General features: G+C 39.9%; 2 protein-coding genes across 6 annotated transcripts in view; both read left to right on the top strand.

The window, feature by feature from the left end:
* SOGA3 (SOGA family member 3) overlaps window positions 1–3996 on the top strand; it is a 47002-nt gene extending 43006 nt beyond the window's left edge. For 2 of the 3 annotated variants that reach the window (XM_043439358.1, XM_043439357.1), the window contains exons 7-8: window positions 1068–2249; window positions 3863–3996. In XM_043439358.1, the coding sequence (XP_043295293.1) occupies window positions 1068–2249; window positions 3863–3973 (1293 nt within the window). In that variant the 3' untranslated portion in view covers window positions 3974–3996. The remainder of the gene's footprint in view (window positions 1–1067; window positions 2250–3862) is intronic. The other variant, XM_043439359.1, reaches the window with a different exon arrangement.
* Window positions 3997–4032: 36 nt separating this feature from the next.
* The window catches only part of KIAA0408 (KIAA0408 ortholog), a 28517-nt gene continuing 8752 nt past the window's right edge, over window positions 4033–23797 (top strand). The window contains exons 1-2 of one of the 3 annotated variants that reach the window (XM_043439363.1): window positions 4033–4167; window positions 21098–21352. In XM_043439363.1, coding sequence (XP_043295298.1) covers window positions 21218–21352 — 135 coding nt within the window. In that variant the 5' untranslated portion in view covers window positions 4033–4167; window positions 21098–21217. Of the gene's footprint in view, window positions 4168–15191; window positions 15442–21097; window positions 21353–23797 lie in introns of those variants that run through there. The other 2 variants (XM_043439361.1, XM_043439362.1) reach the window with 2 other exon arrangements.

The following is a 23797-nucleotide window of genomic DNA, read 5'->3' as shown; positions in this document are numbered from 1 at the left end:
CTGCAGGCAGATTCTTTACCAACTGAGCTATCAGGGAAACCAGTTTTCATGGAAGATAGTTTTTTTTCCACAGACAAAGGCATAGTGGGCGAGGATGGTTTCAGGATGATTCAAGTGCATAACATTTATTGCACTTTATTTCTATTATTATTACATCAGCTCCACCTCAGATAATCAAGCATTAGATCCCAGAGGTTGGGGACCCCTGTTCTGTAGGATCTACTCCATCATTCTTTGATCAGGCAGAACCAGTTCTATCCTTTCAGACTGATGGGAATACATCACATTTTAAAAGTGATCTAGGCGGAACCAGTTTCTTCTTAGATGGACCATTCCTGTGTTAAACTTACCTATGTTAAAGGCTTTAAAAACAATTCTCCCTTGAATAAAGATGGAGTATAGATTATTTTCTGTATGGCTCCATGATCATGTGCCTAACTGAGCCTTAGTGTCAGAACTGAATTCAAATTTCACCGTGGTCCTCTGCCACTTAATAGCCATGTAACCTTGAACAATTGGCTGAACATCTTTAAATCAGGTGTTGTAATACCTTCTCCCAAATGTACTCTACACATTAAATTAGGTCATATATGTTGAGAACTTTATAGACTCTGGCTAAGAGTCAGAGCTCAATAAATGGCAGGGAGTGCATACCAACCACATCTTCCTTCCAGGGAATGTTTTACATATTTACTACAGTCCGGGGAATTCAAACCCCAAGAAAAACAAAACAAAGTGAACACTGTTGAAAATGACAGTCAAAACCAGTTGTATGCAGTGGGAACATATAATTTTCTGAACAGTGATGACCACAGTTTTTCTGTTCTTATATTCCCTTCTCTTTTTGTTTCCAGCATATAATGTTGTCCTGATCTTTTATTTGCCAAAGAATTTAAGTGATTTAGAGAAAACACACAGCATCTATGTCTCTGTCTCTCCCTCTGTTTTATTAAAGCTTAATTACAGGGAAAGGGAATGATTTCCGCAGGTGTCCCTTTTGGGGTTGTTTTCTTTCTTTACATGAAAAATGAGCTCCTATCCCCTTCCTCTTCTTTTTCCCAATTGAGGAGGACAATGAAGATCTGAAATGCCAGCTGCAGTTCGTGAAGGAAGAAGCCGCTCTGATGAGGAAGAAAATGGCCAAGATTGACAAAGAAAAGGACAGATTCGAACACGAGCTGCAGAAATACCGATCCTTTTACGGGGATCTGGACAGTCCTTTGCCCAAAGGAGAAGCCGGGGGCCCGCCCAGTACCAGAGAAGCCGAGCTCAAGCTGCGGCTGAGGCTGGTGGAGGAAGAAGCCAACATCCTCGGCAGAAAGATCGTCGAACTGGAAGTGGAGAACCGAGGCCTGAAGGCGGAACTGGACGACCTGCGGGGCGACGACTTCAACGGCTCGGCCAACCCCCTGATGAGGGAGCAGAGCGAATCCCTGTCGGAGCTGCGGCAGCACCTGCAGCTGGTGGAGGACGAGACGGAGCTGCTGCGCAGGAACGTGGCCGACCTGGAGGAGCAGAACAAGCGCATCACGGCGGAGCTCAACAAGTACAAATACAAGTCGGGGGGCCACGAGAGCGCGAGGCACCACGACAGCGCCAAGACCGAGGCCCTGCAGGAGGAGCTGAAGGCGGCGCGCCTGCAGATCAACGAGCTCAGCGGCAAGGTCATGCAGCTGCAGTACGAGAACCGCGTGCTCATGTCCAACATGCAGCGCTACGACCTGGCCTCGCACCTGGGCATCCGCGGCAGCCCCCGCGACAGCGACGCCGAGAGCGACGCGGGCAAAAAGGAGAGCGACGACGACTCGCGGCCGCCGCACCGCAAGCGCGAAGGGCCCATCGGCGGCGAGAGCGACTCGGAGGAGGTGCGCAACATCCGCTGCCTCACGCCCACCCGCTCCTTCTACCCCGCGCCGCCGCCGGGGCCCTGGCCCAAGAGCTTCTCCGACCGGCAGCAGATGAAGGACATCCGCTCGGAGGCCGAGCGCCTGGGCAAGACCATCGACCGCCTCATCGCCGACACCAGCACCATCATCACCGAGGCGCGCATCTACGTGGCCAACGGGGACCTGTTCGGACTCATGGACGAGGAGGACGAAGGCAGTCGCATCCGCGAACATGAGCTGCTCTACCGCATCAACGCGCAGATGAAGGCCTTCCGCAAGGAGCTGCAGACCTTCATTGACCGCCTCGAGGTGCCCAAGTCCGCCGACGACCCCGGCGCCGAGGAGCCCATATCCGTGAGTCAGGTACAGTTCTGCCTATTGCGAGCCACGGCGCTGGCGAGGCCGGTCCGCGGAGCCGCGGTCCCCGGAGGGGCGACTCCGCGCACCCACCTCCACGCCCCGCTTTAGGGAAGCCCCAGCTCAGAGCCTCTCTGGGCTTGGAGGCTCCACGGCGCACTTGTTCTTTCACCCTGTCCTTCAGGCCTGAGGTTTTCGTCATCCAGTCGCTTACTGAGTTAATTGTTCCCTCTCTGATCTGTTTCAGAGAGAGATATACCCACCTCTTCCTTCCCCCAGTTTTTGTGTAAAGATGAAAGGATTTCTAAGATACATTATTATTGAAGGTCGACATTTTCAGTATTAACTCTACTGATTCTAATAGATTTTGCCGCAGGAAGATCCCGAATAGAAATCTTCAATTGCTGGTCTGTGAGCTGAGATTCAAATTAAGTTTAACGTATTTTTACATCACTAAGTGATCAGCGTTGACGCATAACTACTGGTGGTGATGGTTGTATAGTCGCTCAGTCGTGTCTGACTCTATGCGACCCCATGGACTGTAGCCCGCCTGGCTCCTCTGTCCATGGGATATCCCAGGCAAGAATACTGGAGTGGGGTGCCATGTCCTTCTCCAGGGGATCTTCCCAATCCAGGGATCGAACCTGTGTCTCTTGCATTGGCAGGAGGATTCTTTACCGCTGAGCCACCAGGGAACCAGCGGTAAAGAAAGATGCTTTTGTGTCCGGAGCCCTCCCTACAAGAGGAGCAAATAGAAGCCGCTGTTGTACCTACCACCAGTCAAAGTAACATGATATTTATTTCTAGAGAAAATCAGTGTCGGTTCTATAGCGAAGACCCTCAGGCTGGGGAAGGAGTGTTATACTTTAGCCTTAAGGCAACACTAATTCCGAGAAATAGTAATAACTATTCCCGAACAGGGAAAACCAGCATTTTTCCTTCATCCTAATTGTAGAGGCACATCTGATGAATTGGACTGATCTCCTCTAGCCAGGTATGATGGCCAAAAGCCAATGCACTTTGTCAGAGTTAAGTACATAAGAGAGAGTTTATAAAACAAACAGGCAGTACTACCCTTCTGGCAAGCGGGGTATCTTGTATCCATTGGAGAACCCACAGGAGAGCAACAGCATGCATGGCTTTTAAGGCACGCAAGAGGTTTAAATCTAAAAATCAGTTTATACACAGAAGCATGATATTAGATTAACTGCCTGTTAGTCACAACTAGAAAAATCCCAACCCTATCGCTTATTTATCTTGCATGCTGCTTTGCTTTGCTATTTAAAAAAATAAAAAGTTTTATAATAAAACTTGTTGAATTTTGAAATGTTAATGATTTTTTCTCTATGTATTATATCAAATAGTTGGTTTTTAATTTCCTTGTTGCAGATTTTGAATACTTTGAGCATGTGTTTTTTTCAATTATACTCTCAGAAAGAAATAGCAATCAGAGTAAGAGAAAGTATGTATATAACAGTTGGCTTTCAGACTTTGTAAGTATATATGAGGGAGGGGTATTTATTTTAAGTTGAATGGATATGTAGATTAGTTGATATAAACAAGTTTTAAAAATTATTATTAATTAATTCTTCTTTTTGTCTTTGCGTTTACCTTCCCAGATGTTCCAGCCTATCATTTTACTTATTCTCATTCTTGTATTATTTTCGTCACTTTCTTACACAACAATATTTAAACTTGTCTTCCTTTTTACACTGTTTTTTGTACTGTAAACCTTTCATCATTTACCATTCATTGTAGTATTTCAGTTTGTTTGTTTTGTTCACCCTTCAAGACAAGAAGTAAAAGAAGTATAATTTCTGTAGTAACCAATGCTATAAAAACACTGAAGACTGCTTATTTCTTTAAAAAGACGCATCTTCCCACTACCAAATTCAGTAAGAAGCCTGAGCATTAAATATTTCAGGTAAGGGTGTAAGTATGACTTCTCTTTTTATAAATCATTTTCATTTTTACCACTTTCTTTTACATTTTGATTTGTACTCTTCATAAATCACTGTAAGAATGACTGTAAACATTTCCCACTGCTCTCCATTATTTCTCAGCATTTGACTATTATGATAATTCAAAATCTGGGCATTCACAAGTTGGTCACGTCTTAGAAAATGTATAGATTTATAAAGTGCTTTTGCTCAATTGCATCAGATTAACAAAATAATTTTGATATCCAATAAGTATCAGTGAAAATTCTGGTGAAGAAATAAAATGTGACCATCACGGAAACTAAACAATTTATTGGATGCTGATGGTGTTCTGTCTAAAACTGAACAAGTCATTGTGATGGTGATGGTGTTTTGTCTACGTGTTTGGAAGCATGAGTGGGTTATGCCCTAGATCATTGAGAAAGGAATTATCTTTGTCCTCTGCATTTGACCAGTTTTAACCATTCCGACCAAACCAATCATATCTGTGTTTACCTATTATGTGTGTGCGTGCTCAGTCACTTCAGTTGTGTCCAACTCTTTGCGACTCCTGGGACGTAGCCCGCCAGGTTCCTCTGTCCATGGGATTCTCCAAGCAAGCATACTGGAGTGGGTTGCCATGCTGTCCTCCAGGGGATATTCCCAACCTAGGGATCGAACCCACATGTCCTACATTGCAGGCGGATTCATTATTGCTGAAGCCCCAAGGAAACCTTTTTACCTGTTATACTTGGAGCCATATGTTGCTAATCAGGTTTGTTGCCTGGCATCCTGTCCTCTGTAGTAGGTTACCATGTAGAACTGCTTCTGGAGCAGAAAATATGCTAGAGATACAGTATATGAAGTATTTTAAGTAGGGAAAAAATAGTCATTCTGTAGAATTTCATTAAATCACAGTCCAAAACCAGTAGCATAGTTCCAGTGGGAGTTGCTCTGTAGACACACTTAACTTTGGTGAACCTCAGCACTGCCCTTTCTCCTCCTACCTAAAGTGGCCTGGATAGGTTTCCTGTACCCAAAAGTTCCTATGCTGTCCACCTCACTGGCAGTTTACAGAGCAGAAAACTGGACTCAGTCATGCTGAGTCATGCTGATTGAGTGATTGAGAGCACTCACTAAAAAGTCACCTACTTAGAAATACTGGTGAGTTGGTGGATAGATATGAAAATCTGTAATAAAATGAAGTATCTTGCCCTCAGCATAAAGAATGATATATGGAAAATCTTTGCTCTAATACAGAAGTTGGCGCGGGCCACAATCTCTTGAGTCCACATCCCTCAGCACGGATATTTCCCTTTCAGTGTTAATTTAGTAAAAAGAAAAACTACATAATAATTAAAAATTGAGTTTAACTCTTTGCGACCCCATGGACTGTAGCCTGCCAGGCTCCTCTGCCCATGGAATTCTCCAGGCAAGAATACTGGAGTGGGTTGCCATGTCCTTCTCCAGGGGATCTTCCCAACCCAAGGATCGAACCCAGGTCTCCCGCTTTGCAGGCAGATTCTTTACCATCTGAGCCACAAGGGATACCTACTCCTAATGTACGTGATTTTTAATTTATAGTTTTTGTTTTGTTTTGGGGAAAAAAGAGACTGGGAGTGAGGAGTGGCTAACCAACAGTTAGAATCTGTCAGTACATACTTCTAGCTTTTCATCTTAAGATTTCAAGTGGTTAAATAGAGCTTCATGACAAGAACAAATGAAATAGCATAAATGCTATATTTAATCAATTATACGTTACTTTAAAAAAATATTTCATCTTAAGGAAAGCAACCACTTTAAAAATCAAAAACTAATTAAAAATCAGAATTTGACTGTTAGACCCTTGATTAGCCCCCAGATTGCCATCTTGGGGGCTTCCCAGGTGGCTCAGATGGTAAATAATCTGCCTGCAATGCGGGAGACCCAGGTTTAATTTTCAGATCAGGAAGATCCCCTGGAGAAGGGAATGACTACCCACTCGAGTATTCTTGCCTGGAGAATTCCATGGACAGAGGAGCCTGCCGGGTTACAATCCATGGGGTCATACTACTGAGCAACTTTCACTTTTGCTATCTCAGAGGAATCATTTTGGCAATGAAAGTGGAACTGAAAATAAATGTTTGAGGTGGAAGTTTATATGAAATGTTTATTGCCTTTGGACTGGAATGCAGTCAGCTAAGCATTGACTCTCTCATCTACCTGTGAAGCATCTGGTAGTTTATGGAGGTGTTTTAGGTTCCAGTCACAGTGACTGAAAGCTCTACTGGCATTTAGAGGAAAAGGGCCAGAACTTCAAATATGTGTCATTTCCAGATTCCTAGCTTTGTCCCTGTGAGGAAGCATGGTTTGCAATGCACTTGTTCACTTCACTTCAGAAATGTCATGGATATTCAGTATCCTGTGTGGCTTTAAGAAACTGGCTTTGGAATTGAAATTATCTTTACCATGAGGAGAACCAAGAACTAAATATTTATATTAGTGGTTTTCAATCCTAGCTGCACATCAGAATTCCTGGCTTGTTTTTATAACTGAGATGCTACTTCACATTAATTGAAATCCAATATATGAACCCAAGCATATATATATATATTTTTTTTTTTAACTCCCAAGAACCACTTCTTTAAATGTTTGAATTATTAAAATATGTGTATAAAGTATATACAGCATATATACCAATGTCACAGCAAACTGTGTGTGATACTAGCTCTATAGAATCATGGGTTGTCTAGATTTTAGTAGACCTTAAAATTCCAAGCATTCATGAACATCTGTATCCTCTTTATAGAGCATGTCTACCTTTGTCATATGGCCTTTGCCGCAAGACCTGTAATGACAAAGCAACTCTGTTTCCATACTGCTAATAGTGTTCGAAAATTCCTCCTTTCATTCAAACGGGTTTTTGAAAGAAACAAAGCTAGAGAAGACAAATCAGAATAATATGTGTCAGGAAGGAGAACCATGATGAATATTGTGTGTGTCAGGGTCATACACACACCTGGAGATATCAGTGCACGTGAATGCTGAATTAAAACCTCAAGATGATCCCCCCAACACATCATAACAAACACCACTTTGTTGTTACACAATCATCTCTGCCACAAAGCTTCCCCATGTGATCCACAGAGAGGATATGGTGTCCCACAAATCCACCAGGGATAACAGATGCCAACTGACTCTACCCTCCAAACCAGATAGAGCGTGGATCCTTTGTTTATTTAACACACATTTTGAAGTATTGGCTGTGTTAGGTATAGAGGAAATTGAGGTTCAGTTTTTATGGTTTACAGCTTTCTACTGGCTGATTGACAAGGACAGAGATGTAGACAGCTAACTCTGACATGTATTCTTACCGAAGAGCAAAAAAAAGATTTGTGGTTGAAATTTATTCTTTATTGCATACCTGATAGCATGTTAGATTTCCCTAAGAGAACACAGTAAAACCCCAAAGCATTCTTGAATGGAAAAATACAGAAATCAGTGCAGGGGTAGGCTTCCCACGTGGCACTAGTGGTAAAGAACCTGCCTGCCAATGCAGGAGACTCAAGGGATGTGGGTTTGATCCCTGTGTCAGGAAGATACCCTAGAGGAGGGCATGGCAGCCCACTCCAGTATTCTTGCCTGGAGAATCCCATGGACAGAAGAGCCTGGTGGGTTACAGTCCATAAGGGTCGCAAAGAGTCAAGACACGACTGATGTGACTTAGCATACGTGCAGTACATATATCAACAATATCTTGTGACCTGAACAAGAAAGAAGAGGCTAACCGAGGGAGATTCAGGCTATCCAAAACATCAGCCTTGTCCTCAGATCTCTTGTGAAGCATTAAAGTCTTCCTGGCAACAGTGTTATTAATCTTACCTGTGGATTCCTAAGCCATTGACTTTATAGAAGAATTTCATGAGAAATTTGAACTCTGTCCAGGCTCTTTGTTTATGAATCCCAGTAAGAAAAAGATGAGGGGAGATAGTCCTGACTTGGAGACTCATTCCGACTCGGCCGCACCCACTGCAGAACTGACTACTTAGTTTGTGCCTGTGTGTGCACACACATCTTTATACACTGTGGTGTACAATGGGAAATGCATCCAGTGTCAGGGAATTCAGGCCTGACTCTATCTCAGGGCACTGCTGGGGGCCAGTAATTGGAAGGTGGTCTCAGCAAACTGCCAGCAGACCGACTTTAACGTTGTCCCTTGCCGCCTTCTCCTTGGAACATGAGGCTGTTCTTTGAGCACCCAGGATCTAGAGTGAATGTCTTCCTTACACTGCAGGATATAGTCATGGGAAGAACAGTTAACAGAGATGACTCCCAAGACCTCAGAAAGGAAGTCTCTGGTATCTCCCTTCCCCATCTCTTTGATTCTGTTCCTTGCATGGTGTTTGTCGTATAAAGCTAGTTCTAAGAGAGGAACATCCAGGCTCCTTTGTTCATGAAGAAAACACAGTCCTCCAATTATTGAAACAGGGACTCTTCTCCTATTTGCACCTTTGAAAACTGTGCTATTTAAACATCACCCTGAAAATAAATTCAAACAAACAAAAATTCTATTGCTTGCACATTCTTGGGCGTAGGAAGGAGTGACTTTGGTAATTTGGCCGAGACTTAAGAAAAAAAGAATTCAGTTGGCTATTTTTAAGCAGAACAGGCTCAAACTCAAAACAAGGGAAAATTCAGTGCTGAGCCTGGAATGTGTATTGGCCTGCATTCCCCAGCCTTCATTTCATTCTGTGTGGTAGAGTGGGATACGATTATTTTCGTCAGCTGCCAGTGAACTTTGGAATGTCAATTTGGTCACTAAGCCTTAACCGCAAATGTTCATGTGGTGTTAGTAGCTATATTCTTATAGAATCACAGCTCACTTTCATCTGGCAGTCATGCTTCGGGTCAGATGCTCGTAAAGTCAGGATTGGAAGTGAGAAAAGTTGACACTTTTAGGGACCATTTTCAAATAGAGTGCTGTTACAACCTTGCTTGATCAGAGAATAGGAGCAGCAAAGGCAACACTCGACTCTTAAAAACAAGAAAGAATCTCCACCTTTCACTTCCTACTGTCAAACCAGGTGTTGTCTCAAAGGACCTATTCTTATGTTATACCTCAGATGTTTATGTATAATAAGCTTAAATATGTTGACATTTCCTGATTATTTTATTTCATTGTTAGAATTATAAAAGGATTTTTAGTTCACACTTGTATGAGTTTCTCTATAGCTAAGTAGGGTATCATCCACATCCAATGTCTGAAAATAAAATTGTAAAATTTTACAAAGTCACAAAATTTACTGTGCGTGTGTGCTAAGTCACTTCAGTTGTGTCTGACTCTGTGGGATGCTGTGGACTGTGGCCTGCCAGGCTCCTCTGTCCATGGGATTCTCCATGCAAGAATACCCGAGTGGGTTGCTATGCCCTCCACGAGGGGATCTTTCCGGCCCAGGGATCGAACCTGTATCTCTTACATCTCCTTTGTTGGCAGCTGGATTCTTTATCACTAACACCACCTGAGAAGACCTAAAATTTACTATACATGTATATAATCAATGGTGTTTAGCAGTTTTTCAGCCTTTCAGAAAATATTCATGTAACTCTTTTTGACTTGAGGATGAGAATATTTCTTTGAATGTTATTGAAACCAAATTTCCTGTTGAGGATTTTTCAAGTTCAGTTAATTTTTTACTTGTTTTCAGTTCTATTTTACTTGTTTCAATTGTTTTTCTTTTAAATTATCAATGCATTTTTAGATATATTAAATACATAATCTTAAGTTTTATTTTGTACCAAGATAAATGTCTTGTACCATGGTTAAGGATCTGAAGTATGTGCGCGGGCCTCCCTTTCTGAACCCTCATCTCCAGATCCTTTAGCGTGGCCTCCTCAAGTCATGATGCCACATTTTCTTTGCACCTGGGTATCAAGATCTCTCACATTAGCCCCTCAAAATCTAGCACCGCTCATTCAGTTCTTTCTGTCTGTCTCTCTCTCTGCTCTATAGCACACAAAGAAAACAGCTTCATTTCCCAGGCTCTGATCAAAGCTTACCTATATTGACTGTTCCTTCCAGCCCTTTTTGTGTGTTAGCTGTTCTCCTTTTCTTTTAGATGGGTTTGTAATCATGGCAATTGAATGATCTATTTTCCATTGGTTCCTCTTTGCACTTTCTAGTTCCTTGTTACAGTGCTCTGCGCTTCTATTAATCATCTTTCTTAAATCCTTTAGCATTTTTGTTAGCTCCTTTTTGAACTAAGAGTCAAATAGACTAGAGAGATGGCTTGTTCTTTTGGAGGATTTCTCGTGTTCTTTTTCTGAGCAAAGTTGTGACTAGCCAGTAATTGCTTCCTCTGTCAAGGGCATTTTATCAGACAGTTACTTAAAAGGTAATGCTATCACTTAATGCTGATAAATCTAACATTCCTGGTAGAAGATAAAGGTGGGGTGGAAACACCCTGGGCTGGGGAGAATAGGAATTAATGTCTGTGTCCTTCAAGTTATTACACCCTCTCAATGGCCTCTCAGCCCGGCTCTACTGCTGGAACTAGAAGTGTCTCAGGGTGGCCCTCTTGTGGTGGACAGGAAAATTCCAGGCATTTTCTGGAATGAAATGAGAGGTAGCCCTGAAGAGTCCCTGTGTCACTTAGCTTTTATTGTCGTCACTATCAACATTATCATCATCCTCATTATCAACCTTTCCCAAGTCAAGAATCTGGAAATAATATAGTGAGACAAAAACAAGTAATAATATAATAACAAAAAACATGTAATACAGCGAGACGCCAGAAACAAATTGGAAAATCGTCAGCAAGATCTGTCTCTAGTCCTAAATAACTAAACATGTTTTTCAAATGTTTTGTTTCTTCAAAATATAGACCAGTACTTAAAAAAAATAAAGCACATAGTTAGAAACTCTTTCTTTTGAATATTTCTGTCATCTGGAAATGCCTGTACATAAGCCCCATGACAGATTTGCTTGGCTAACATATTTGACATGTCGCCATCCCTCAGAATAGAGGAGACAGCCAGCATCCCATGATTTTAAGGGAAAAACATCCAGCACTGGGAGAACAGCACACTAGCTGGAACATGACAATCTAAACATGTAACTCCATGGAAAATAAACCACCCCAAATAGATTCTAGTAAGTATCGACATCATACTTCTTTTACTAACACAAGAGTCCAGACTCTGTCATTCTACGACTCATATAACACAGGACCAAACTTGACAGAATCAGTTGTAGAACATTATAAAAATTAAGAAACCTGGGCCTCATCACTGGATGGTCTGGTGCAGAAAGTCTCTGGAGGAGAATTTTTAAAATAATTCTTTGAGTGATTGCAGTGTACAGCAAGGTCTGAGAGTACCACTGAATGGTTCTCCCGGTGGCCGAATGCTAAGGGGACTACTACCAAGAGAGGTGCTCCATATTTGTTCATTTGTTTCAGGAATACTCAGGAAGTGGGTAGTCATGCTGCAGTTGCTATTGCAGGGATCTTCAGAAGTGATGGAACTGGTTGAGGACAAAGATTTGCTTTATTCTTCCAGTCCTCAGAATCCAGCCCTACACCTGGCCCAGAGTTGGTGCTCACAAATATTCATTAAGTGGAATGTTAATTGGAGTACCCAAGACCTCTCCTTAAGAATGGAAGATTAAGATTCAAGAGAGTTCTACTAAACAACTGAGATGTTTCATGAAGCACTTTATTTTATTAAATATAATTTATTAAAATTTATAATTTTCAAATTAGCAGACTTTTAAAGCAGTTTTGGTTTTAGAAAAATGAGCAGAAAGTCCCGAGAGTTCCTATATAGAGCACTTTAAAAATTGCAAAGGGCAGATACTATACTGTAAGGAAGGGTTATTTAAGATTTGCTACCTATAGTAGCTTCTAAATTTTAATATGCTATGAGTTCAGTTTTTCAAAGTCATCCCTTCAATTTTTTCCATCTCTTTACAATAAAAATAGAAAAACAGTACCCCTTTAGCTGGCAAATATGTTTAAAGAGTAAAGGAAGAAGGGCCTGAAAAACTATACAAGCAAGAAATCAGAAGCCACCCAATCTAATATACGGCTAGAGCTGTTATAGCATAAAGAGATGAAACAAATAACTACTTGTGGTGCTTCAAAATCATCCTTCAGATAGAGAACTGTAAATGAAATGTGCAGTGTATGCTCAAGACAAAGTCGGTGCTTTTATCCCCAGGTTTTTTACGATCACTCAGTTAAAATTCTTTTGTCTTCATATTCTGACCAAGGACTTATATTATTGAACGATGCAAACTTTTCAATATAAATAGCTGTAAAGATAAATACTCTCTTATATGACTCCTGCATCATACTTGGAAGATGAAATATTAATATTAACCCCTTCACTTGGACTTAGAAAAAATGAGTTTAAGATTTGGCAAAGCCAGAAGTCAGTGTCTCATGCCCAAAGCTCTTATTCCTGGGTTTTATTCCTTACCTTGAGCTTACTGGAATTTTAGACTTTAAGGCACTCCCCCAGGAATTAGCAGACCTGGATTCTGTTCCTGACATTGCTGGTAGATGGCTTTGTGACCCTGAGTAAATAACATCGAGGCCTCTTCCCTCAGCTGACAAATGAGAAGCTTGACTGGACAGTTTCAGTTTTTTCTGGCTATAAAATTCTGTAAGTCTGGAAACCTCCTAGTGACATTTATGCTCTCAACATTCCTCTTTCCCCCTTTCCAAAATGTTTTAGTTTGTGGCTTAATATCATCATTTATACAGGTCATTTCAAACCCTTTCCAGGATTTTCTGTTGTTTCTTGACAGCAGCTTGTGTTTCTACATTTACTTTAAGTATTACTATATGCATTTCTTTATATATTTGTTATATGTTGAAATAGGATTGGTATGACATCAGATATGAATGATTCTTCCAAATTCTCTCCAATGTATAGAGCAATAATTTGAGTCAGTTTCACATTGGAAGTTTTAAATATTTAAATGAATTCAAAGTAACCTGTATTATGCAACAAACTGCATTTTTTCTCTAACGTTTTCAGCTGTTATGACTCCTGCTTGAAAATGTCAGGAACTTCCAAATGTCTGAATATTACTCTATGGCTGAGCATACTGGCATCAGTCTTTAAAATCCATTTGTTTTATGTACATAACAGCAGGAACTTTTCTTAAAACAAACTTTCTTAAAATTTTTAGTGCGAAGGTTCAGAAATACCTGTGCTGAATATTTATTGCCTTTGTATGCTGTCATCTAATTGTATTACTTTCTTTCTTTAGGGTATGAAATATAGCTTGGAAATATTAGCTAATACACATGAAATTATACAACAGAAAATGTTGGTAAATACTAGAATAAATGGTAGACTTGGGTGAAATTCCATGAGTTTTTCATCCCTCATTTTTTATTCTATATATAATTTAAGGTCAAGCTTACCATGACAAGATGCAGATGAAACAACTGCAAAAAATAATTACTGGAACATTCATCAAAAATGACATTGAAATAGGTACTATTGAGTGAAGTACAGAGGAGAGAGCAATATAATTCTTTCTGTAATTAGCTACATATTATCTGAAGTTCTGATAGGGTGTGGAAAACTGTCTGAATTTGATTTACAAAAGACACATGGAAATTAAGAGTTTTGGAGTGACAGAGAGGGTAGGAGAAACAATTTCATTAGATAATCCTATAGAGATGCCTTGGGGATCTTCCTTTCCTCCCAACTCCCACCTCCACCCCCATGCCAAGATCTTCCTTCTGTCCTGATAAGGATGGAGGCAGAATGAGCTAACATTTCCTAGTACCCGGTACTGTAAGTCCTCCCCTCACCCCCATACTCTTAAAACATCCTTACCAAGTAAATTATCCCTTTACAGAATTAACAAACTTGAAGTTCACACAGATAAGTGGTAGCAGTAATTTGAAACCAGTATCTCTGTGACAAAAATCCAGTGTCCTCAATTAGAGAACCCAGTTCTAAGACCTACTCCTCTGTGTAGGCAAGCTTCTATGAATTTCAGCAAGATACTTGGCCTCTTTGAGCCCTGGTTTTATCAGTAAAATTGGATTAATATCTACAGACACATTTTCTGCAAGAGTGAACTAAAATGAAGATACATTAGCCGTTAGAAGTACTTAGTCCAGAGCTGTGCAGAGTTGTCTTTCCATGAGTCATCACTATTATCACTGTAACTACTATTGTTAATTGCTTTTGAGATTATGATGCTGGGCTTTCAAAACAGAGAGTATGATTTCATTTAATTGTCCTACATATACTAAAGTCCTACTATGAGCAGGTTATACTTAGTAAACATTTTAGCTCCCCATGAACCATTTATCTGGGGTCAGGCAAAATACTGTAGCAGTGAATATGTAGTGCTTTAAGGGCCACACAGACTTTGGACTTGAGGGTAAGCCCTTGTTATTTAAAGTTTTATCTAGCATATTTGCTGAATTAGGCTGCAGCATGCCTTAATTGAAAACAAGTATCTCATTGTTGTTTTTTTTTTTCCTTCCCGCAATAAATATCGTCCTTTCCCATGGTATCTAATTTCCTCTAGCAGAAAGACATCACCATCCCTATAGATATAGGCAGCAAGCTACCAGTGAATCACAAAGAACAAGGAAGTTGGTCCTTGTATGTCATTTCTACCTTATTTCAAGACAGAAGTTTGACACATCTTCACAAATCTTTTGAGATTTTATAGATATATGAAATCTGCCACACTTAGGTGGCACACCAGCTTCCAAAGGCACCAAAAAGTGCAGTTCTGAAAGGGGGGAAGAGAGAGGCAGGCAAGATGATTCTTGCCTGTAAACAAGGAGTTAACTTTTCCAAATAAGTGAAATCTAAAATTGGCCATTGTCATTGTGTGATATTAACACCAGCTCTTTTGGCAAGTTTAGAAATACTGGGCTCCCTTAGAAAAGTTAAAAATGTCCTGGACCTGGAGTTGTTTACCCAGAGTAGGAGCTGCTCTAAAGTTACAGAACTCTGGTTGGAAGAGGTGACTTGAAGGCCGCCTCTGAGAAGCTGACGTCACAGTAGTCTCAGCTGCTGCTGTGACACTAGGCTGGGCAGCTTTTGGATTTGTGAAAGTGGTCGAGGTTTCAAAGGGACTTGTCAGTACCTCTCTGTTGAATGGTTGGACTGATTTTACATTCCTATTTCATGCAAAGAAGCAAGATTCACTGCTCCAAGACTTCAAAGACTTTTCACTCTAAAACAACCAGCTGTCCTCCCATTGCTAGGTTGACCGGTGGTTGGACCTCCGTAGGATTTCTCCCCAGTGCAAAAAGGTATGTTTGTTTTCTGGCAGTTTGAAAGCAAGTGAGTAATCGTGGCAAAATATAGAGAGGGGCTGCTGCTGACTTGTTTAAAGCTGTGGATACCGTTTAAGTAGAGGGTGATTTCAACATCTGCTTGATTTAGCATCAGTGCCTAGGCTTCAAAACAGTGGGGCGGGGTGCGTAACGGATTTTACTGACTCCCGGGGAAGAAAGGATTCAGCTGCCGTGAGTGGATTTCCTGACTCTGGACTGATGGTGCCATCAGCTCTGAGAGACGGTTTTTCAAACACTGCTTCTCAGACCTTTGAAGACCGCTTTCTCTGCTGTAGGATTTCACTAAATTTATTTATTTGAAAACTAGTTTCATTAGGATGAAGACTTTTTAACATTTGCTGAGTAAAGTTCACAGTCTTTGAAATTGTTGGCATTTGAAAATGGCAGTGAAAAATAAATCAGTGTGGTTTCATCCGAGATGATGGTTTGCTCACTGCATGAGCAATGTTTCTGTAATTTGAGTTGAAGTGCATAACATTTATAATGGGTTCATCTGCAGTTAGGAGGGAACCGTAATCTACGTCTTCTACTGTTTAAGCTGGTTAAGTTTAGGCATTTGTTTATCCAAGCCAAATGTATTTTTCAAAGCTTTTATCAGTTAAGTAAAATCAGTGTGCCTATAGGTTGGATATTTTCTAGTTTGAATATATAACTGAAGAGAGAACATGAAGATAATGAAAAGGCAAAATTGATTTTTCAGAATTGCATGTGGTAATATCCCTTTGACTCTATTGGAAGATAAAGAACATGTTGAAGTGGCCTGTTTTAAAAATTCCCTTTTGCCTTGTAACAGAATCAAGTCATGGTTTTCTTTGGAAAGATGCCTTTGCCAGTGAACACTAAGGGAGGAATAAGGTCTGTTAATCAGTTGAAATGTTGCAAGTGATTCCTAATAGCCTGGAGAAAGGGCTGGAGAATCCTGGAAGCAAATGGTGCATAATTTTGATGGGTATAGACAAGGGAATTCCTGATTCCTCAAAGTTAAGAGGAAGCAAAGCATCTCCAAGGCAAACGGTTGTTCTAGGAATTGTGAGGTTGACAGTACCTACTGTGTGTGGCATTCCTATTGGAATGTGTAACCTTCTACAAATGAAAACGTTTCCATGATATGAAAAGTAGCATGTTTAGGGAAAGTAAATCAGAGAATAGGAAACAAACTCTGAACAAAACTCTCCAAAGGGAGAAGTTGCCATTGAGTCTGTTCTCCTAACATTGTTTTATTTGTTTGGCTAAAATCCAGTTTTTAGTGGGGAAGATGAAGGTTGAAGTGGTAATGATGAAGGTGTAGTTAGGAGTGGAGCATCCCTCAGATGAAGAAGTGTTACCATGACCCACGTGAGGCTACCACGGGGAATGGAAGTGATTTGTTGTGAAATTCCTGTGTTGCTCTTAAATTTGGCTTCCTAGTAGGGCCGGAAGGTTAGCAGAACTTATTTTCCTCTCATCACCATACTTATGCAACCCACTCACAACTCTTTTACAAATCTGGCTTCCGGCCTGGGGAGGGAGAAGTGGGCTAAAATGGATTATGTAATGCTCACTTAGAATTGTTGGGGGAAGAATGTGTGCATGACTGAGTAATGCAACTCCCTCTGTCTCTTTACATGTGCTCTTACACATTTTTATTCTCAATGAAACTCTGGAGAGAGTGAAGTGAAATGGAGAGTCAAGGAGACCTGGGGAGTGGTGTAGATAGCAGAAATTCTTCCTTCTCTCCCACGGAGATACCAGTATCTGTGGGTGAAAAAGATTGACAGCTAGGAACAAAGAGAACTTTTATATTGGCCTCCGCAGAAAGCACTGAAATTTAGTTTTTGAATCAGCTGAGCCATTTTACCCCATAACTTTTCATTTCAAGACATTCAGTTCAGTTCAGTTCAGTCGCTCAGTCGTGTCTGACTCTTTGCGACCCCATGAATCGCAGCACGCCAGGCCTCCCTGTCCATCACCAACTCCCGGAGTTTACTCAAACTCATGCCCATCAAGTTGGTGATGCCATCCAGCCATCTCATCCTCTGTCGTCCCCTTCTCCTCCTGCCCCCAATCCCTCCCAGCATCAGGGTCTTTTCCAATGAGTCAGCTCTTCGCATGAGGTGGCCAAAGTATTGGAGTTTCAGCCTCAGCATCAGTCCTTCCAATGAACACCCAGGACTGATCGATCTCCTTTAGGATGGACTGGTTGGATCTCCTTGCAGTCCAAGGGACTCTCAAGAGTCTTCTCCAACACCACAGTTCAAAAGCATCAATTTTTCAGTGCTCAGCTTTCTTTACAGTCCAACTCTCACATCCATACATGACTACTGGAAAAACCATAGCCTTGACCAGACAGACCTTTGTTGGCAAAGACGTTGTGTCCCTACAAAATTGCCCAACTTAGTGGGATTTTTTTTTAACACTTCGGGAGAATTATAACAAGAACAGTTTTATGTAAGATTTGTCTACTCAGATTTTTCTTAACAATAAAAAAATTCCTAAATCTTCAACTTGCCTTGTGTTCTTAAAATACTTGAAAAACACTGAAGGCAGAGGAAAACCATTATAAATATGAGTTCACACAATTACACTTGCTTCTATGAATTTTCTAATTACATCAAAATTTTAGTTTTATCTAGAGGAGGATAGATTAAAGAAAGAAGGGTGCAGGGGAAGACCAATTAAAGAGAGAGGGAGACAGGAGAGAGGAAGACAAGACAGAGGAAGAAACCAGCCCTTTATTGAGCAGCCAGTATGATCCGAAACAGTGTTAGGTGCTTGAATTAAGCATTCTCTTACTTGCATATTTAATCCTCACAAAACGCTTTGGACCCCGCTTTATTTTTGGAGGAGAATGCAATATATTCAGCTCTATTATATTTGACATTTATGGCAAGACATAGACAGTGGAAAGTACAATAAACCCACAGAAATTGACACAAACATTGCCCTATAGGAATTTTCTCTCAAAGGCTTGTTTTTGATCCATAACCATTGGGTTTTGTGGCACTAGATGTGGCTCTAGTCTTGGAAAGGACAAGCTCTCTAGATTGGTCCTTCTCCATATTAAGTGATGAGTTTGGCTCTTTGCAATTAAGTGCAGGGTTCTGTCTGCTTCAGGAACATGGTAATGTTCATGTGTAGTCCTGTTACCAGGAGCAAGCCTGATTGAAGGTTTTCCTGGATGATGTTCTTCAGGTAGGTAGAAAAGAACAGGGTCTGTTGCCCTTTAACCCTGATTTGAAAGTGATTGAAGAAAAGTTTGAAATGAAAAGAAAAATTGAAGTCATTTGCTACATAATTGTAGGAGATAGTTTATGATGATTTCTGTACATTTAGTGTTTAAAGACGGAATGAAACATGGACTATCATAGCACCTGTTTTCTCATAGCTTGAAATTAGTCTGTTCTCTTTATATCACTTGCTTGGTTAAATTTGCGATTTTCTCTTGATATCTTAAACCATTCCACTCTTCCTAAGAAATTTTAATGTTAAATAGCTGCTGCTGCTGCTAAGTCACTTCGGTCGTGTCCAACTCTGTGCAGCCCCATAGACGGCAGCCCACAAAGCTTCCCCGTCCCTGGGATTCTCCAGGCAAGAACACTGGAGTGGTCTGCAACATAGTTTTAGCTCATAATTAATTACTTATAGTAAAACAGTCTGTATTCTCTGAAAATTAGCACTCTCTTCATTTCCTGTGAATAGTTATTAAATGAACCTAGAAGATTAAATAGGTAATCAAAATCAGTAACAGATTCACTAAGACACAAAATTCTGTGTATTCTTTACTGTCTTCATTATGTTATGTCTTCATTGACACATTTATTTTGGGGCAACTTGCATTTGCTGTGGTACGTACCTCTGGTCACTGTCTCATAGGACTGGAGGGTGGCAAAAGGAGGGAAGGGGGACAGAGAGGATGGAAAATGAGATTAGAAAAAGTGGATAAAATGAGACATGGTAGTGTTTTTAATGGCTAAATCTGAAATTACTTCTTTTTCTTGGCTGAATTAGTCACAGTAGAGTGCCAAAGAAGTGGGTAAGAATGATCGAAGTATCTGTAACAAATTTTTTGAGAGAAGAATAACCATATAGCTCCTAACATTATTAGGGTGTTTTTTGAGGGTGGAGCCCTGCATATAGTACTGATATTCTTTGACCCTTATTAGTCTATTATAATTCATTAATAGATTGCAGCTCAAAAGTGTATGTTTGGCACAGTTTAGCACATGATATACATGTTCAGGACAGCCTGACAAAAAAATCAAATGTCTTTGATGTTTATATTTGGGATATGAAATATGCGGCCTTCTTCTATGACTGCAGACTGGGGCTTACTGCCTGGGTTTGTGGGCTTCTGGGCTTCATTTGACAATGCCAGCACCCAGGCAGCTATGACTCTTGAGAATTAGCTTAAAAGTAGCATCATCTGCCACCTGGTAAGTTAAGGCACTTTGGTCGTGGCCTAAAAAGTCGAAGAGTTAAAGACTTCTTATAGGCATGATTATCTTAGATGGAGATTTGAACACTTTAAACATGCTTTTCTACCCATGTTAAAAATGTATCTGGCTTTACTAACAAAAATACTTTCAGTGGAAGTCAGCACAAGGTTTTTTTTTTTTTTTTAAACAAGAAATAGAGGAAATTTTATCTTTCTCAAATCTCTTTTTATTCATGTCATTTAATCTTTTTAATAGCCCTATGGATATCCTCCATTCTAATGTAAGTAAATAAATCTCAGAAATTTTAGGTGAGTTATAAAAGAGTTACCAATCAGGTATTTTAAAGTACCTCTTAAAATCCTGAGTTCACATGCCCTAAATGCTAGAAATCTAATTATTTCAGTCAGTGCTTAGTATGATCGAAGATTTCCCTGCAAAGTGATCAAAACATTTTCTTCAATACTCTAAATTCAGAATCAGAAGATACATTCTGATATCTAGTCTATTAGAAGGAAAAAAGAGCATGGATAAATTCTAACATGGTTTTCAGAATAATTTTGCTGCTCTAATATTTTATTTGATGAAATAAAATAATGACAATATTTTTCCATGCTTTAGTTTAGTTTCTTGCTGATACCATCAGTCCCAGACTGACTGCCAACATTGGGGTCTTATTGATACAGTAACTACATTTGCCACAAGATTTAATTCTTCAGTATAAAATGAAGACTGTAGCACAGCACCGTCTCAGGACTTGAAAGATCATAAAATTATATAATCTGGTTGCATCAGAACAGAAGGAGTAATTCTACTGCAGAAGAATCTACCACAGTTGTGTAGCTGTGACTATCCAGTTGAATTTCATACTTCCACTCTTAAATATCCATGAAAAATTCTATCTTTAGATTAGATGGTTAGTTTAAGGAATACCTATATCTCACACATGCATTTAACCATCCTGTCCACTGTAATTTTGCTGTCTGGTTTCAGAAAGAGGAAGGAAAAAACCCTGGACAATACTTTTTTTTGTTTGTTTTTGATTGTGCTAGTCTCTTCTTAAGCAGATATTTTTGTCATCTCTTCTTTTGAGTCCAATTTTCCTTTGGTTTGTTTATGTCAATGGCTCTTGACAATCTGATAAAATGTTTCCAGAAAGCACATGGATTTGGAATTCTCTCTTGTTATGTTTATATTAGGCTTTGTTTTAAAGGCAAGTGAGACTGCTTCAAATAAAACAACTCCAAGCTTCCAAGAAACAGTTAAGAGAAGGCAGAGACGAGCAGAAACACCCCTTCACTAACACTCACACGGTTACCATGGAGCTGCATAACCGGTGGGAGAACTCAGAGACTAACTGGCACAAAGAGAAAATGGAATTACTGGACCAGTTTGACAATGAAAGAAAGGAATGGGAAAGTCAATGGAAGATAATGCAGAAGAAGATAGAAGAGGTACGTGTTGATTTGTTTGAATCCTTTGGAAACTTAAAACTCAGAATGAAAATCCTTTTTGGTTTGTTTTGTATTGGAAACTGTTTTTACTTTCCAATTCCACCTAAAAGATACATGTCTCAGTGATATTTACTAGACCGAAAATAGCATAGCCTAACCCATTGGTAGTGTAGAGACTATACTTATTTTATAACTTTGCATGAAAACTCTAAAATCTGTCAATTTACTCTTTCCTTACCAAAATGCTGATGGTATCAAAAGTGAGGTATGTATTTTGCATGAGTTTTCAAATGCCGAGCCCAGTGTGAAAATAAAAGAAAACCATAATTAGTGGAACATACCTTTGGAGTATTACAATTGGGCATTGAAATAGATCTTTTCTAAGATAATGTATGAATAATGTCTACTAAAGGAAATTATGTACTCGATAATTCAGAATAACCAAAAGGAGTGTCTTATATCAAAAAGAAAATGACAGTGGACATGATATTTATCTTGGCAAGGTGCGCCACATTTATTGGCATATTTATTAGAAAAGAGTTTATGAAAAATGACATGCCCAGAATCTGATACAAATAGTAGTTTTATCCCTTCAGCCTGTTGGACCTTGAATATTTCCTTAATTATCTGCATTGATATATATTCAGGCTTGTTCCAACTGAAAATTATTTATACTTATCTTGCTTTCTTGTAACATCCCTGCTGTTGACTTACATGGTTTGTGCATATTGTCAAGGCAGTTATTTTAACAGATTCCTTGGCCTTCATTCACAGGCAATCAAAGCTAATTCTTTGTGTGTTTATAGTGCAAATATTTTTCTTATTAACAGCCATGTAATTGATTATGAATAAAATACAAATTGGCATGCTAAAAGGAAAAATAAGAAAAGAATAGCCCATAACCCATTAGAGAATTCCATGGACAGACCATGGGGTCACAAAGAGTCGTGACTAACACATAGCCATTAGACTATTCTTGTAAAATCCAACTGAGAAGTCAGGCATGTAGTAGAGGATTGCATTTTGAAAGGAGAATTTACTTCTTGTCCTTCTATAGTTTGGAAAATGCATTTTGCTTCCTCTGTTAACTCCTCCACCCAGAGTTCTATTGGATCAAAAAGGAGATGGCTAAATCAGAATCTACAATGCCAGTTTGAAACCTGAACTCATAGGTCACTGGCTTCTCAAGGTTTGGAAGATCCGTTTAATAATAGTCTCAGATAATTCTAGCATCTAAGCAAAATAATTAAGGGAGTCAGGATTAGTCCAGCCAATTGTTTAAGCCATGTAGCTTAAGATGGTAGCTAAGATAGTCTGCTCTCTGGTTAAATTTGTTATTGTCAAATAACTATTCTGACAGCTCTGCAGATTCCATCTATGGAAGATATTAGCTTTGTCAATTAACAGGCATTAAACATACCTCAAACTTAGGCGATAGTCCATAAAAATACTGACAGAAGGACTGGAATATTTTTTCTTTATCTTGGATAGTAGGTGTGGTGCTATCTATGTCATGATGCCTGCTTTGTACAGCACCATACCTGAGAATATGTTGGATAATGTGCTTATTCAGACTACCCACCCAGAGAGGGTGCTCTACAATACCTGAAGACTAGCATTGTGTCCCCCTTGTCATGAAAATATAGTTGTCCCTCAGTAGACATGGGAAATGGCTCCAGGAGCCCCCATGGATACCAAAATTCATGGATACTCTCAAGTTCCTTATATAAAATAGCAGAGTATGTATGTATGCTTTTCCACTCTCAGCTTTCCACTCCCAGTATTTGTACCTATAATAATGTACCTTTAATATCTTCCTGCTTAGAGGCTACAAAGCTGGCTTAGAAAAGATTGGGAAAAACAGGAAATTGTCCTCACATGTTATAGAAAGTCAAGACAATATTTTTAACTAAAATGAAAAGTCTACACTTGGAAAAAATGTAAGATCCTACAAGCGTGTGTATGTGTGCATGCTAGTCACTTCAGTCGTGTCCGACTCTTGCGACCCTGTGGACTGTAGCCCACCAGGCTCCTCTGTCCATGAGATTCTCCAGGCAAGAATACTGGAGTGCATTGCCGTGTCCTCCTCCAGGGGATCTTCCCGACCCAGGGATCAAACTTGTGTCTCTTATGTCTCCTGCATTGGCAGACAGGTTCTTTACTAGTAGCACCACCCGAAGAGACTGTATTTCTTTCTTATTTATCACGAATTCTGTGTTTTAGATCAGACACAACTTATTAAGTCATATGCAAGAAAGTTTAACATTTTTAAGTGCATGCTTATAACTTCTGTGATTCCAAGTAAATATATCAGTATTCTGATCAGAGAGAGGATCAATATTGGGTATTAAGATGCTAATGATTTTTTATTCAGCCACTAGCCACAATCATTGCATTTGCTGTTACAAAGTGAAGATGTAGATACTTGGATCTTTGAAACCTAGA

The sequence above is a fragment of the Cervus canadensis genome, chromosome 20 (assembly GCF_019320065.1).
Source record: "Cervus canadensis isolate Bull #8, Minnesota chromosome 20, ASM1932006v1, whole genome shotgun sequence".
Classification (NCBI taxonomy): Eukaryota; Metazoa; Chordata; class Mammalia; order Artiodactyla; family Cervidae; genus Cervus; species Cervus canadensis.
Note: the sequence above shows the minus strand (reverse complement) of the source record. Positions and strands in the feature narration are given on the sequence as shown.